The sequence below is a fragment of the Leptonychotes weddellii genome, chromosome 14 (genome assembly GCF_054177405.1).
Source record: "Leptonychotes weddellii isolate Sample4059 chromosome 14, ASM5417740v2, whole genome shotgun sequence".
In the NCBI taxonomy this organism is placed as follows: domain Eukaryota; kingdom Metazoa; phylum Chordata; class Mammalia; order Carnivora; family Phocidae; genus Leptonychotes; species Leptonychotes weddellii.
In genome coordinates this window covers 80,351,506-80,365,137 of record NC_138382.1, presented here as the reverse complement: position 1 = coordinate 80,365,137, position 13,632 = coordinate 80,351,506, and the positions used below count along the sequence as shown (strand labels likewise).

The following is a 13,632-nucleotide window of genomic DNA, read 5'->3' as shown; positions in this document are numbered from 1 at the left end:
TGGGCTCTTCCTGACTCATGCCCTTTATAACAAACCAGTGACAGCGCATACATGTTTCCCAGAGTTCTGCGAACTCGAGGAAGGGGTTGTGGGAACCTCCAATTCATAGCCAGTTCCTTGTGCAGCAAGTTGTGTGCACCCTGGGGACCCTCTACTTGGGGCTGGCGTCTGAAGTGGGGAGAGTCTGGTGGGACCGAGCCCCTAACCTGTGGGGTCAGCAGGTGTTGCAGAGAGCTGGAGGCATGCCGGGCGTGGGAAGGCCCACCATGTGGGGTTGGACATATTCGATGCGTAGGGAAACAGAGTTTTCCTCTTAAACACTGTACTGCTTTGTAGAGTGTGAGAACTTGGAACCACATCACCCTGACCTGCCACCCTTTGGGTCATTGTAGCATGCATAACCGAGTACAGCATTGCAGCCGCCATTGTTGTATTGAAGATCAGTCAAGAACAGGGAGGGGGGCGCCTGGGTGGCTCAGTCGGTTGGGCGACTGCCTTCGGCTCAGGTCATGATCCTGGAGTCCCGGGATCGAGTCCCGCATCGGGCTCCCTGCTCGGCAGGAGTCTGCTTCTCCCTCTGACCCTCTCCCCTCTCATGTGCTCTCTCTCTTTCATTCTCTCTCTCTCAAATAAATAAATAAAAAATCTTAAAAAAAAAAAAAAAAGAAGAAGTTGCATAATGTGGGCGCCTGGGTGGCTCAGTCGGTTGAGTGACTGCCTTCGGCTCAGGTCATGATCCTGGAGTCCCGGGATCGAGTCCCGCATCGGGCTCCCTGCTCGGTGGGGAGTCTGCTTCTCCCTCTGACCCTCTCCCCTCTCATGTGCTCTCTCTCTCATTCTCTCTCTCAAATAAATAAATAAAATCTTTAAAAAAAAAAAAATTTAAAAAAGAACAGGGAGGGGCTTCCAGCTGGCTCTCTCAGCGGAGTGTGTGACTCTTTACTATTTTTTTTAAAGATATTATTTATTTATTTGAGAGAGGGAGAGCACGAGTTGGAGGGAGGGTCAGAGGGAGAAGCAGACTCCCCACTGAGCAGGGAGCCTGATGTGGGACTCGATCCCAGGACCCTGGGATCACGACCTGAGCCGAAGGTGGATGCTTAACCGACTGAGCGCCCCAGGTGCCTGGAGCATGTGACTCTTAATCTCAGGGTTGTGAGTTCAAACCCCATGCTGGGTGTAAAATAAAAATAAAATCTTGAAAAAAAAACAAACGGGCGTGTGGGTTCTCCTTCTGCTGCTGCTCCCTCTGCCTGTGCTCATTCTCTGTCAAATAAATAAATAAAATCTTTAAAAAAAAAAAAAAAGGGGGCGCCTGGGTGGCTCAGTTGGTTAAGCGACTGCCTTCGGCTCAGGTCATGATCCTGGAGTCCCGGGATCAAGTCCCGCATCGGGCTCCCTGCTCGGCGGGGAGCCTGCTTCTCCCTCTGACCCTACCCCCTCTCATGTGCTCTCTCTCTCTCATTCTCTCTCTCAAATAAATAAATAAAAAATCTTTAAAAAAAAAAAAAAAAAAAGGAGGACAATGAAAGTGTTAATTTTGCCTTCGCTGGATTCTTCTCCTGTGCTCTTTCTCTATGGAGATCTGTGGCTCTGACCTTGATCATTCTCTCCTCTCCGAAGGAGTTCTTCGAACATCTTTCAGGGCAGGTCTCCTGGCAACAAAGTCCCTGGTTCTCATTTGTTAGACATCTTCATTGTTCCCTCACTTTTAAAGGATGATTTCACTGGGTACAGAATTCTAGGTTGGTGTGTTTTTTTCTCAACATTTTAAATACTCGACTTTTTCCTTGCTCACGTGCTTTCCGAGGAGAAGTCGATATCATTCTTATCTTTGTTCCTCTCTAGATCAGGTGTTTCTTCCCTCCGGCTTCCTCCAGGATCTTTATCTTTGATTTTCAGTAGTTTGAAGGTGCTGTATGTGCCTGGGTGTGGGTTTTTGGCATTTATCCTGCTTGGCGTTCTCTGACATTCCTGGGCCATTAATTGGGGGGGGGTCCTCCTGGCCTTCCCATCATGTGTATGTTACACATTTGTCATTGTCCCACAGTCCTTGGGTATCGTCTTCTTTGTTTATCAGTTTTGTTTGCTTGCTTGCTTTTCAATTTCAGGGGTTCTATTGCTGTGTTCTCAAGCGTCGAGACTCTGCTCAGCGAGTCCAGTCTGCAGATGAGCTCGTCAAAGGGCTCATTTCTGCCACCCTGTCTTTATCTCCAGCTTTTCTCTTTGGTTCTCAGGATTTCCACCTCTGTGTGTTCTTGCATGCTGTCTACTTCATCCTAGAGCCCTTAGCCTGTATTAACCACAGTTGTTTAAAATTCTGGTCTGAGAATTCCAGCACCCCCAGCAGGTCTGCGTCTGCCTCTGCCCATGTGTGTTTTGTGCACCTCGTGGCTGTTTCTTGATAGTAGGACACGACGTCCCTGGTCAGAGGAACTGCGGTCTCCCTCCGCTTCCCTAGCGTGGTCCAGGCGGGGAGCAGCTGGGGCTGGGCCCAGTCCTTTCTCAGGAACCTGGGATCCAATCTGTGGCTCCTGCCTGGCCTCCGAGGGCACAGCAACCTCCCAGGCCTGCTTTCTAGGCCTCTGAGGAAGCACAGGATGAGCAAGGCCTGTCTCAGTGCACCTGCACCTCCCACTCAGGCTCCCTAGGCTCTGGGCTTGAAGAGGGGGAACGGGGGGAGGTGTCTTCCTCACTTGGGACGTCAGCATACCCTGACTCCACACCCCAGCATTTCATCCAGCCAGATAGTAGCTGCATTATTGCCAGCTGACCTTGTAGTAACCCCGTGAGCCTTTGAAAACATTCATGGTTTTGAATTGCTGCTTTTAACATTTGTTATATTAAACTTATAATTGATGAGAAAAGAAAGAGAAGGCACTGCAGTCCACAGACGTGGAGTGATGTGGCGGCAAGGCATGGGGAGCGGGACACGCCGTGACCCCTGCGTTGGTCTGTCTTCAGCAAGGGCTGTGCGTCTGGATCGATCTTGTGTTTCACCCTGACCTCTCCTTCCCCTGGTCAGTGAGGCCCCGAGGGACACCAGCAGGCTAGGCTCTGCTGAAATAGTTTCCCCTGAGGGCAAGCCTGTGGAGAACAGAATGCTTTGGGGGGGGTGTCCCAAATGGTCCCCCCCCCACCACCACTGAGACCCAAGGGCATTTTTCTCCATTTCCTGTGGGAGCCCGCTTGAGCTCCTGGAGGTAGAGCTCACAAGACCCCGGGGCCCCTGACGGGGTGTCCTGCGCCGACAGCCTCAGTCTGAGTGGGTGGCTGTGCAGGGTCCAGCTTGGTGGTGGTCCTCAGCGCGTGTCCGCGCTCCTTGCGTTGATTCCTGCATTCCTGTTTTTAGGACGCCTCGCTCTTGGATGGCCGGGTGACGCTTCTCCATGTTCCGGGGGGCACAGTGGTGTCGAGGCAGGGAGACCAGGTGAGCAAAAGGCTGCGGTGGGAGGGAGCGGTCCCCAGGCCTGCCCAGTGCTGTGGCCAGCGCTGGATGGAGCGCTGAGGAGGCAGCCTCCCTGTGACCCAGCCTGGGCCCGCGCTGGACGCGTGATGCAGGGCCTGTCGTCCCCGTTTCTGGGGCGCTCTCTCTTTACCCCGGGCTTGTGGCCTGTCCTCGTGGGGGAGGGTGCGTGTCCACGCTCATGGACGCTCGCGTATGTGCATTCGAACAGGAGTCATCACTGATTTCACAGTCAGGTGCAGAAGAGATGCTTTTGTTTCCCCAATTCTCAGATCCAAATACAGATGAAAAATATTTTTCTAATGAAATGGACCTAATTTCTGATTCTGAAAGCCGCACTGGGCAGGCAAAGATAACCTCCACAGCTTCTGCCCTCCTGGGAGCTCGTCTCCCCTGGTGCTGGCGTGGTCTGGGGGTCTCTCTCTGTAGGAGCTGCGTTTTCTCTGGCTCCTGCGCTAGCATGGTGGACAGTGTTTTGCCTAGTTTGCTTTTAGAGCAGCTTTGGTGAGACGGGTCTGTCTTGTTGGGAGAGCAGACCGAGCCTGGGCCTCCACTCCTGCCTCATAGGGGTCCAGGTGATGGCAGCTGGCTGTGCAGACTTGGGTAGGACTTGGGGGACAGACGAGCCCAGGCAGCAGGAGCCTGTGGGCCCTGGATGGGGAAGGCGAGGCGGTCCAGCCTGGGGGGCAGGGTGGCGTCAGGCCCCCGAGGGGACTGTCTGAGGCTGTCCGAGGGCATTGGTGCCCCTGCCTCTCCCTCTCCCTCTCCCCCTTCTTCCCTCTTGTCTGTACCATGACCAGGAAAGGCTCTTCCTTTTCCCCAGAGGAAGCAGACTGCTGGCTGACTTTCTTATGCCAGTCAGTCTGGGCCATAGGTCAGGAAAGCGCTCACCTACTTGCAGGCCTCAGTCCTCGCTACTGCCTTCTGTGACGCACGGTACCCGGGGCCCCTCGGAGGCTGTGTGGGGGGCACGGGGTGCAGAGCCGGCCTCTGTCTGCCCCTGGCCTCCCAGACCCTGAGGGCCAAGCCTCGGGCCTCCCAGAGCCCTGCACTGGCCCTTTCCTGCTCAGACCAGAGAGGAGGGGTCAGACGAGAGCAGGGTGAGCAGGTCTGGAGAGAGGCCAGGTGATGGACACAGGTGAGTTGAGGTGGGCATCGGAGTCCCTCACAGGCACACCTGGCAGACGTGGTGTGGGGGGGGCGGTCGGGAGACTCAGCAGGGCCTCGTGGAGAGAGAAGGGAGCACGTGGGCAGCACAGACCCGCTGATGTGCGGGCGGGTAAGCGTCTGTGGCTAGGCTTTCTGCCACTAAAGAATCAAACGATGAAACCATGGGAGAGCCCGGGCCCAGGAACAGTGACCCGAGACCGCGCGGTCACAGAAGCCCAGCCCGTGGCAGAGCCGCCGTGGTCTCCAGCCCACACCCCTTGTTTGGTCAGGACGTGAACATCCTCTTTGTGGTCTCGGGGCTGCTGCACGTGTACCAGCGGAAGATTGACTGTGAGGAGGACACCTGCCTGTTCGTCGTGCGCCCCGGGGAGGTGGTGGGGCAGCTGGCCGTGCTCACGGGGGAGCCCCTCATCTTCACCATCAAGGCCAACAGGGACTGCAGCTTCCTCTCCGTCTCCAAGGCACACTTCTATGAGTGAGTGCCTGCTGGGCCCCGACCTGCTGTGAGTCCAGCCCGGCTCCTGCCCTGTAGACGTCGTCTGACTGGTGTCCTGAGCAATCTCATCCAATCCTGGGTCTTTATGTACCAAATTCACGTCTCCCCCCAAACTTCCCTCCTGAGCGCAGGCTTGTGTGTCGGCCTGCTGTCCTGACAACCCCCCCGGGGGTGCCTCAGGGGCTTCCTTAATCTGTTGCTCAAAGCTGAACCGTAGATTTCCCCCCACTTTGCTTCTGCTCCCACTTTTGTCTACTCTGTGACTGGTGACTCTTACCTGCCCATCGCTCGGGCCGAGTCCTAGAGGGGCCCCAGTCTGGCTTGCAGCCCCTGAGCTGGCCATGCCCCTGCTGCTGCCTTCCAGAAGCCTTCACACTCTAGGGGACACCCTATTTCTGCCCTCACCCCCAGCAGCCTGTTCACACATGGCAACCAGGGAACCAGGTCCATTGTGTTCCTGCTGGCCAGAGCCTGCCAGGGACTCCATCATGCCCAGGATCCACCCAGTGCCTTTCCTGGCTCAAGGCCCCACCTGGTCGCTGCCCTCCGACCTCTCAGCCTCACCCTCAGTCTTGTGCCCCCTCTCAGCCCCTTTCTCCACTCACTCCGGACTTCGTGGCACATTGCGGGGGCAGGGACTTTGCATCCCACTCCCAGGTTCGAGCCCCATGGGAGGCCTGTGCTCTGAGCACATCTGTGAGGTAGATGGCAGCGGGCAGGGAGCTCCGGGGGCTCTCCCAGGGCTGCTGGCCGCTCGGTGTACATGGGCATGATGGAGCAGGTGGCTGAGCGGGCACCGAGCTCGGTCCTAGCCCTGGGCCTGTGTCTCTGTCACCTGCCACGTGGCATCACCGTTTGGTAAATGGGGGTGTGGGTCCTGCCAGCTCGCAAGTGCTGTGGCCTGGAGGGAAGGGGTGGCCCCGGCGGGATCGGCTGTGGCCGTGGTGGGGCAGGCGTGACTCTGGGCTGGCTCGGCAGAATCATGCGGAAGCAGCCGACGGTGGTCCTGGGTGTCGCGCACACCGTGGTGAAGCGCGTGTCGTCGTTCGTGAGGCAGATCGACTTCGCGCTGGACTGGATGGAGGTGGAGGCCGGGCGCGCGGTATACAGGTGGGGCCCGTGGGGCGCGGGTCTCTGCCCTCCACACTCCACGCTGGGAAGACGGTGCCGCTGACAGACGCGGCTCTGCCCCCGAGGTCAGCACACCCGTGAGCGTGCGCACACTCGGACACTCACGCTTTCTCACGGGCGTCTTCCCACGTCATTCGCTGCAAGTCACGCTGTCCTTGAGGTGGCCCAGCAGGGGTGACGTCAGAATGGCTTTGGTGAAGGTGCTCGCGTGCCGAGTGTCCCCCTGGGGTGTTGTCTGGGCGCCTGATGTCCGTGTCACAGATGCGGTCACAGCTGTCCATCTTCACAGTGCGGAAAATTAAAGCTGAGGACATTTTGAGTATTTAATCGTTTATTTAAAAATCACAATAAGCCACTTATATATCAGCATATGTGTTTTTATTTATTTTAAAACACTATCTTTTTAAAAGACTTTATTTCTTTGAGGGAGAGTGTGCGCGTCTGCGAGCGCATGAGCAGGAGCCAGGGGGAGGGGCAGGGCAGAGGGAGAAGCAGGCTCCCCCCGAGCAGGGAGCCCGACGCGGGGCTCGGTCCCAGGACCCCGGGATCACGACCCGAGCCAGAGGCAGACGTTTAACTGAGCCACCCAGGGGCCCCTGGCATATGTATTTTTTAACGGAAAGTAACTGTATTTTCCGAAACGAAAAAATACAGTGAGAAGATTGCATTCTTTTTTTGCCCCCCACCTCAAAGTGGGGAGGGCTTCCTGGCCTTGCCCCTCCGCTCCCAACAGCCTCTGTCCGCGCAGGCAGGGGGACAAGTCAGACTGCACCTACATCGTCCTCAGTGGCCGGCTACGCTCGGTGATCCGGAAGGACGACGGCAAAAAGCGCCTGGCGGGGGAGTATGGCCGCGGAGACCTCATTGGTGTGGTAGGGCCGGGCTCCCTCCTCACCATGCTCTGCCCCAGGGTGGCTTCTGGCCCATGGAAGTGGCCTGAGGAGGGCCCCTACCCGCCTGGTCTGGGGCACGCCTTTCCTGGGGGGCTGACTTGCGTGGCACAGTCGCTTCTGAAAGTCTCCAGGCAGAGCTGCGCAGGGGGGCACCTGGGCAGCCCCTTCGCCCCTGCCAGGAAGACATACCCCAAGGTAGTTCCTCGGAGACTCACGTAGGACGAGGCCCCGGCTAGGTGGTGTCCTCCGGGTGCCTGACCCCAGGTCCCGGCGCGCCCTCTGGCGAGCCCTCACTGATGCTCCTCCAACAGCACGGACGTGGCTGGACTAGCCACTTCTCTTCCTGTTTCCCCCGTATGCCATGTTCCAGAAGGGCGGCCATGTGCTCTGCCCTCTGGTTGGGTCTGCAGGGCTGGAGGGCGTGAGCGGTATGGCCGCGCCTCCCCAGCCTCTCTTCTTCAGGTGGAGACGCTCACCCACCAGGCCAGGGCGACGACAGTGCATGCTGTTCGGGACTCCGAGCTGGCCAAGCTTCCGACAGGAGCCCTGACATCCATCAAGCGCAGGTACCCACAGGTAAGCGCTCCTGTTGGGGCTGCCTTCAGGAAGCGGGACGTCCAGACCGTGAACTCAGGATTATCAGGCACCGGCCTGCATCCTTCTAAGTACTGGAGTGAGGTGCAGATTGGAGAGACCTGGAGCAGGCAGTTTGCACGTTTTAAAGGAAGTGTCCGTGTGGACCAGCACGTGGGGATAAGGGCCTTGGGACAGGTGACTTGGGCACTGCCAGGAGGCAGGAGGGGGATGCGGGGACCCAGCGAGTGAAGCCTGCCTGGCCCATCCCACAAGACGAGCAACGTCCCAAGTGGTGTTTAAAACCAGTGAGGAGGGCGCCTGGGGGGCTCAGTCGTTGGGCGTCTGCCTTCGGCTCAGGTCATGATCCCGGGGTCCTGGGATCGAGCCCCACGTCGGGCTCCCTGCTCCGCGGGAGGCCTGCTTCTCCCTCTGCCTCTCCCCCTGCTTGTGCTCTCTCGCTATCTCAAATAAATAAATAAAAATCATAAATAAATGAATAATAAAACCAGTGAGGAGTCTCGGGACAGGTAGGAGCAAGTACAAGGAATGTGTGGTTCCCGCAGTTCAGGGCTTTCTTGCTCTGCATCTTGGGAAAGGTGAACTCGGAATTTGGAGAAGGCAGTCTGGAGGGGTGGTCGTGGCTTCCCTTGGTGCTTCCCTGCCCTGGAAGTAAAAAGAGACCCTGGCTCGGGCGCCAGGTCACAGGACATGTGCCCCTCACACCTGCTGGCCCCTGGCGAGCTCTCTGTGGGGCAGCCCCTCATCCCATAGAGTTGGGGCCCCCCGCCCAGTGACCAGCCTGCCACCACCCCACTGCCCTCAGCCCAGAGGGGTTTACAGACATGGTGGTTTTGAAAATGTGGATCCAGGGTGCTTCTCTTCTTGGTTCAAATGTGTGGCCTCCTTTCTTTCTCTGCCCCCAGGTTGTGACGCGGCTGATTCACCTCTTGGGTGAGAAGATTTTGGGCAGCCTCCAGCAGGGAACTGCGACAGGTGTGTCCTGGGGAGCCCCGCCCTCCTGGCCCAGAGGCCCCACCTGCCCCATGGCTGCTACAGGCCTGGCCGTGGGCAGTGTGGGAGGGAAGCCCTGGTCCCCGTGGAGCGCGGATTTAAACCTGGCACTGGGGGGACTGGTGGGCGGCCGTCTGACCTGTGCAGAGCAGGTGATTCTCCAGTGCTGGGCCTTTCCCCGTCAGCTTGTGTGTTCTCTTCTGGTTCTAATTCTGAGAAAGTGCGCTGTGAAATACTCGCTGGCCCCCTGTCCTGGTCAGCAGCGGCGGGAACCACCCACACCTGCCTTGGCCTGCTGTCCCCTCTGCCGGAACCCCCTCAGCAGAGCCCCACACCCACCGGCCACTCCAAGCCCTGCACCCCTCAGTTTCCCTTTTCCACTTCATTTCAATTCCCTGGCTCATCCCGCCGCTCCCTCCTCCTCCTGTGTGGTCTGTGCCCCATGCCGGCTCACGAGCTGCGGGAGGGCGGCCCTGTGTCTCCTGGCAGTGCCCCGGGCACTGGGGTGGCGGTGTGCCCCGTGGAGCAGCAAAGCGTGCAGTGCCACCCGAATCCGGCGCAGCTCATCTCGATTGACTGCGTCTGCAAAGACCCGTTTCCAAACGAGGCCACGCTCTGAGGTCCGGGGTGGACATGGGAAGCACGGCCCAGCATGTGGTATTGGTTATGTTCGAAGCGGGTTTCTTGTGGACGGCATATAGTCGGGTTGTGTTTTTGTCATCCCACCTGGCAACTTGTGTGTTTTTTTTAAGATTTTATATATTAGAGAGAGAGAGCTGGGGGGCAGAGGGAGAAGGAGAAGCAGGCTCCCCACTGACCAGTCCCAGGACCCCGGGATCACGGCCCGAGCCGAAGGCGGACACTCCGCCGCCTGAGCTCCCCGGGCGCCCCCACCTGACCCCTCGTGTGGTTTGTGTGCAGACCCCCTGTGTGGAGCAGTTCTCCTGGGCTGGGACTGGCGCCTGTCCTCCCCTCACGTCCTTTCTCCAGTTCCTCTTCCCATCCTCTCTGGAGTTCCTTCAGCCTTTTTGAGTATTCCGCTCGTATTTCTCGGTCGTGGTTCCAGTGTGCATCTTCATAGGGAACTTTCCACAGCTGCTGTGGGATCGCAGCTCCCATTCCTCATGGCCCCATCACTCCGAGTGGCCCCCGTAGCTGGGGTTGTGCTCAGTGAGCCCCTCACGCAGCATGGGGACGTCTGCGTTCAGCCAGCAAACATGCTGTGGAGGCGCGAGCGGAGAATCGTCTAGAACACCTACGCTCTGCCACTCTTCATCCCGGCGGCCCGCTGGCTACCTGTTCTCTGAATTCCCTTCATCTGAGGCTGTCTGTTTTACTTCATCCCCAGGACTTGCTCGTGGACGCTGCACCAGTGGGCCCTTCGCCGCGGCACCTGGGGAACACGCCGCCGCCGGCCTCTGCGGCTTCTGATGAGAGGCCCACACACGGCTGTTCCATGCTTTCTCTCTGGCTGCGTTCAAGACTTTGTCTTTGTCCTTAGTTTTTAGAGACTAAATGCTCATCTTCTTGAATCTATAGATTGATGTCTTTTACCAAACTTGGGGAGTTTTCAGCCTTTATTTCTTCAAATATTCTTTCAGCTCTGTCCTCTTTATCCTCTTCCGGAAATCCAGTGACACAGATGCCAGACCTTCTGTTATTGTCTCTGAGGCCTTTTGGGCACAGCTGGTTTTTTCCTTCGTCCGATGTTCAGACTGAATAGTTTCTTGTGGTCTGTCTTCAGGGTCGTTGGCTCTGGTCTCTGTTCATTGTATTTGTGTACGTGTCTTACTGGTCATGATCGCTGTTTCACTGCTTCACCGTCCTTGTCAAGTAGTTCCAAATTCTATGACCTGTTGTCATTTTTTCCGCTGTTGTTCTAGGTGAGATTTTCTTGGCTTTTGGTACAGCTGGTAACTTTGGATTATATCCTGTGTTTCAGGCACGATGTCATGAGACTCTGGTTCTCTTTTAAATCTCCTGTTTTAACAGACCTTCGGGGTGCTCATATTCACAGAGCGTGTCCTGGCCCTGACTGTGTTTGAATGTTAGTTTAGTTCTCAAGGCCTTTGCAGTATTACTCTGGTCTGCCCTACTGTGCGCTCCCCAGAGCCAGGGTGGAGGCCGGCTGGTGCCATGGCTGGGCCACGTGGAGGTGAGCCCAGGACTTCATGCTAGGTTTCGAGAATTCCTTCTCCGTCCCTCTTTTCTCTGCGATTTCCCTGCTCCGGTGCAGGGTGTGGAGAGTTGGCGGGCTCCACCCCACTGTGTCTGCAGCCCCAGGCAAGTGCCTGCTTAGGCTGGGTGCCCTGGGAGGGACCCCTGGAGGCAGCACTGGGCTGGGAGGGGTGGAGCCTGCCTGGCTGGAGCTGGGGAGGGGCGGGGGCACCGCTGTGTTGGTGGAGTGCTTGTGGGGGGTGGAGGCCCCGGTCCGTCCCGTCTGCCCTCCTCTCTGCACCCTTCTGAGCCCCCTTGTAACTGTCAGCAGCAGCTGGGTGGCATGTGCCTGCCCTATCTCCCTCTTGGCCAGAACCAGGACCTCCCAGTGCCTCTGGTGACGGCGAAGAGAGAGCTGTGCAAAGCTAGCAAGAGAGTCCCCTTTGGTTCTGCCTCCGATGGAGGGTTCTGACATCAGAGGTCGCTAGAAAAGACAGAGAGGAGGGGGCTTCCCAGAGGAGAAGCTGTGGGAAAACTGCTGCAAAGAGGCCCCTCTGCCACCCTGTGTGCACCCCCTGACCAGCTCGTGGCCTTTTCTTTCCCTGCCCCAGACCAGCCCTGGGCTGCCTCCTCTCTCTGCTGTCCTGCGTCCCCTCTGGTTTCTGGGTCAGGCCATGCAGGGACACACCCGGGACTCAAGAACTGCCGTTCCTCACCCAGGGTGAGATGAGCAGACTCAGAAACGGACGCTGTCTTGGAGGAGCTCGGCCCTTCCGGTGTGGCCGGTGCATGCGCTGCAGAGGTCGGGAGGGTCTGCGTGGGAGGCGGGGGCTTGGCAGCCGGCTGGCTGGGCCAGGCAAGCAGCACGGAGCAGGCCGGGGCAGCGGGCAGTCGGGGAGCCGGGAAGAGAGCGCTTGGCGTGCAGGTTGCAGGAGACCGGAGTCCGCCTGGGATGTGGCCAGCAGGAGGGTGAGGCTGCCCCCCACCCCTCACCGCCTCTTCTGTGAAAATAGGAGTTGCTCCTGGCCAAGAAGTGACCACGGTTGGAAATGAAGTCCCAGGGACCCTCCAACTAATGACTCTGTGGGTCGGCGGGCCTGCTGCCTCCTTCCCTGCGGCCGGGGGGCCCCCAGGGAGGCCCTGAGTTTCCTGGGCCTCACATCTAGAGGACAGAGCCGTGGTCTCAGGGCCAGGAGGCACTCACTGCACTGTTGTTCAGAGATTCAGGCTGCTGCGCCCCGCAGGTCGCTCTCACTGTTTCTACAGTGCGTGGTGGAAACACGGCAGGAGGCGGGCCGGATCTCCGAGGGTTCTCTGGGTCTCAGGGTTTTTTCTGTATGCTGTGCCTCTCATCAGTGGGGCCTGAGTCCTGGAGTGTGTGAACTGCACGGTGCTCACAGTGTGGGAAAGGCAGGGTGGTCCGGTGGGTGGGCACGAGACGCTTTGGTTATGGAGGCCTGGAGCAGGCCCTGGGGCCCCTTCCTCTCTCCCAGGCCCTTGTGTCCTGGTGCCCTCGAGAAACAATCGGAGACACTCAGAGGCTGTCAGCCGCAGCCCAGCCTCTTAGGCCGACGCACGACCCTGTGCTCCGCAGGTCACCAGTTTGGGCTGCACACCACAGGCAGCAAGTGGGACTCGGGGAACCCCGCCAGCAACCTCTCCACGGTGGCTGTCATGCCTGTGTCCGAGGATGTGCCCCTCACCGCCTTTGCCCTGGAGCTCAAGCACGCCCTCAGTGCCATCGGTAAGTCCTGCCCAAGGCCACCAGGGTCCTCGGGAGCCCTCCTCCTCTTTTTTTTTTTTAAAGATTTTATTTATTTATTTGAGAGAGAGAGAGTGAGAGACAGAGAGCACGAGCGGGAAGAAGGTCAGAGGGAGAAGCAGACCCCCCGCTGAACAGGGAGCCCAATGTGGGACTCGATCCCGGGACTCCAGGAACATGACCTGAGCCGAAGGCAGTCGCTTAACCAACTGAGCCACCCAGGCGCCCGGGAGCCCTCCCCCTCTTGCCTCGTGGTCCTTCTGGTTCCTTCTGCAAGGGCAGTTACTGTCACCTTCACAGCTAAGCCTTGTGGATGCTGGGCAGAGGGCTGCCGGGGGCAGGAGAGCATCTGCCCGGCGTCCTGACAGTCTTGATGGCAAACACGGTCTTGTGGGCGCCTGGCTGGGCCTCCCTGCACCTGTGGCTCGGGGATCCTGCCTTCTACCCGGAGGGGACACTGCAGTGGCTGCAGGAGCTGACTGACCGTGTGGAAAATGCCCTCGGTTGGGGTCAGGGTGCTTGGGTAGTATTTCCAAATTCCTGACAGCCGTTAAACGTTGGAATTTGAGAATAAGGAATAGAAATTCCTGAGCTCTTAGGAATTCCCAAAATCATAAAGTGTCTGTATTCCTTTTTTTTTTTTTAAGTTTTGTTTATTTGAGAGAGGGAGCGGGGGCAGAGGCGGAGGGAGAGAGAGAATCTCCAGCAGGCTCCACGCAGACTGTGGAGCCCGACACGGGGCTCGATCCCACGAACCCGAGATCATGACCTGAGCCGAAATCAAGAGTCAGATGCTCAACCGACTGAGCCACCCACGAGCCCCAAAGTGTTCTGTATTCTTTTTTTTTTTTTATTCTTATGTTAATCCCCATACATTACATCATTAGTTTTAGATGAAGTGTTCCATGATTCATTGTTTGTGCATAACACCCAGTGCTCCATGCAGAACGTGCCCTCCTCAATACCCACC

General features: G+C 57.8%; 1 protein-coding gene across 1 annotated transcript in view; it reads left to right on the top strand.

Moving 5' to 3' along the window:
• PNPLA7 (patatin like domain 7, lysophospholipase) overlaps positions 1-13,632 on the top strand; it is a 53,818-nt gene that overhangs the window by 28,936 nt on the left and 11,250 nt on the right. The window contains exons 16-22 of the mRNA XM_081802675.1: positions 3,353-3,430; positions 4,906-5,111; positions 6,111-6,242; positions 7,012-7,135; positions 7,619-7,732; positions 8,656-8,725; positions 12,495-12,736. Of these exons, the coding sequence (XP_081658801.1) occupies positions 3,353-3,430; positions 4,906-5,111; positions 6,111-6,242; positions 7,012-7,135; positions 7,619-7,732; positions 8,656-8,725; positions 12,495-12,736 (966 nt within the window). The remainder of the gene's footprint in view (positions 1-3,352; positions 3,431-4,905; positions 5,112-6,110; positions 6,243-7,011; positions 7,136-7,618; positions 7,733-8,655; positions 8,726-12,494; positions 12,737-13,632) is intronic.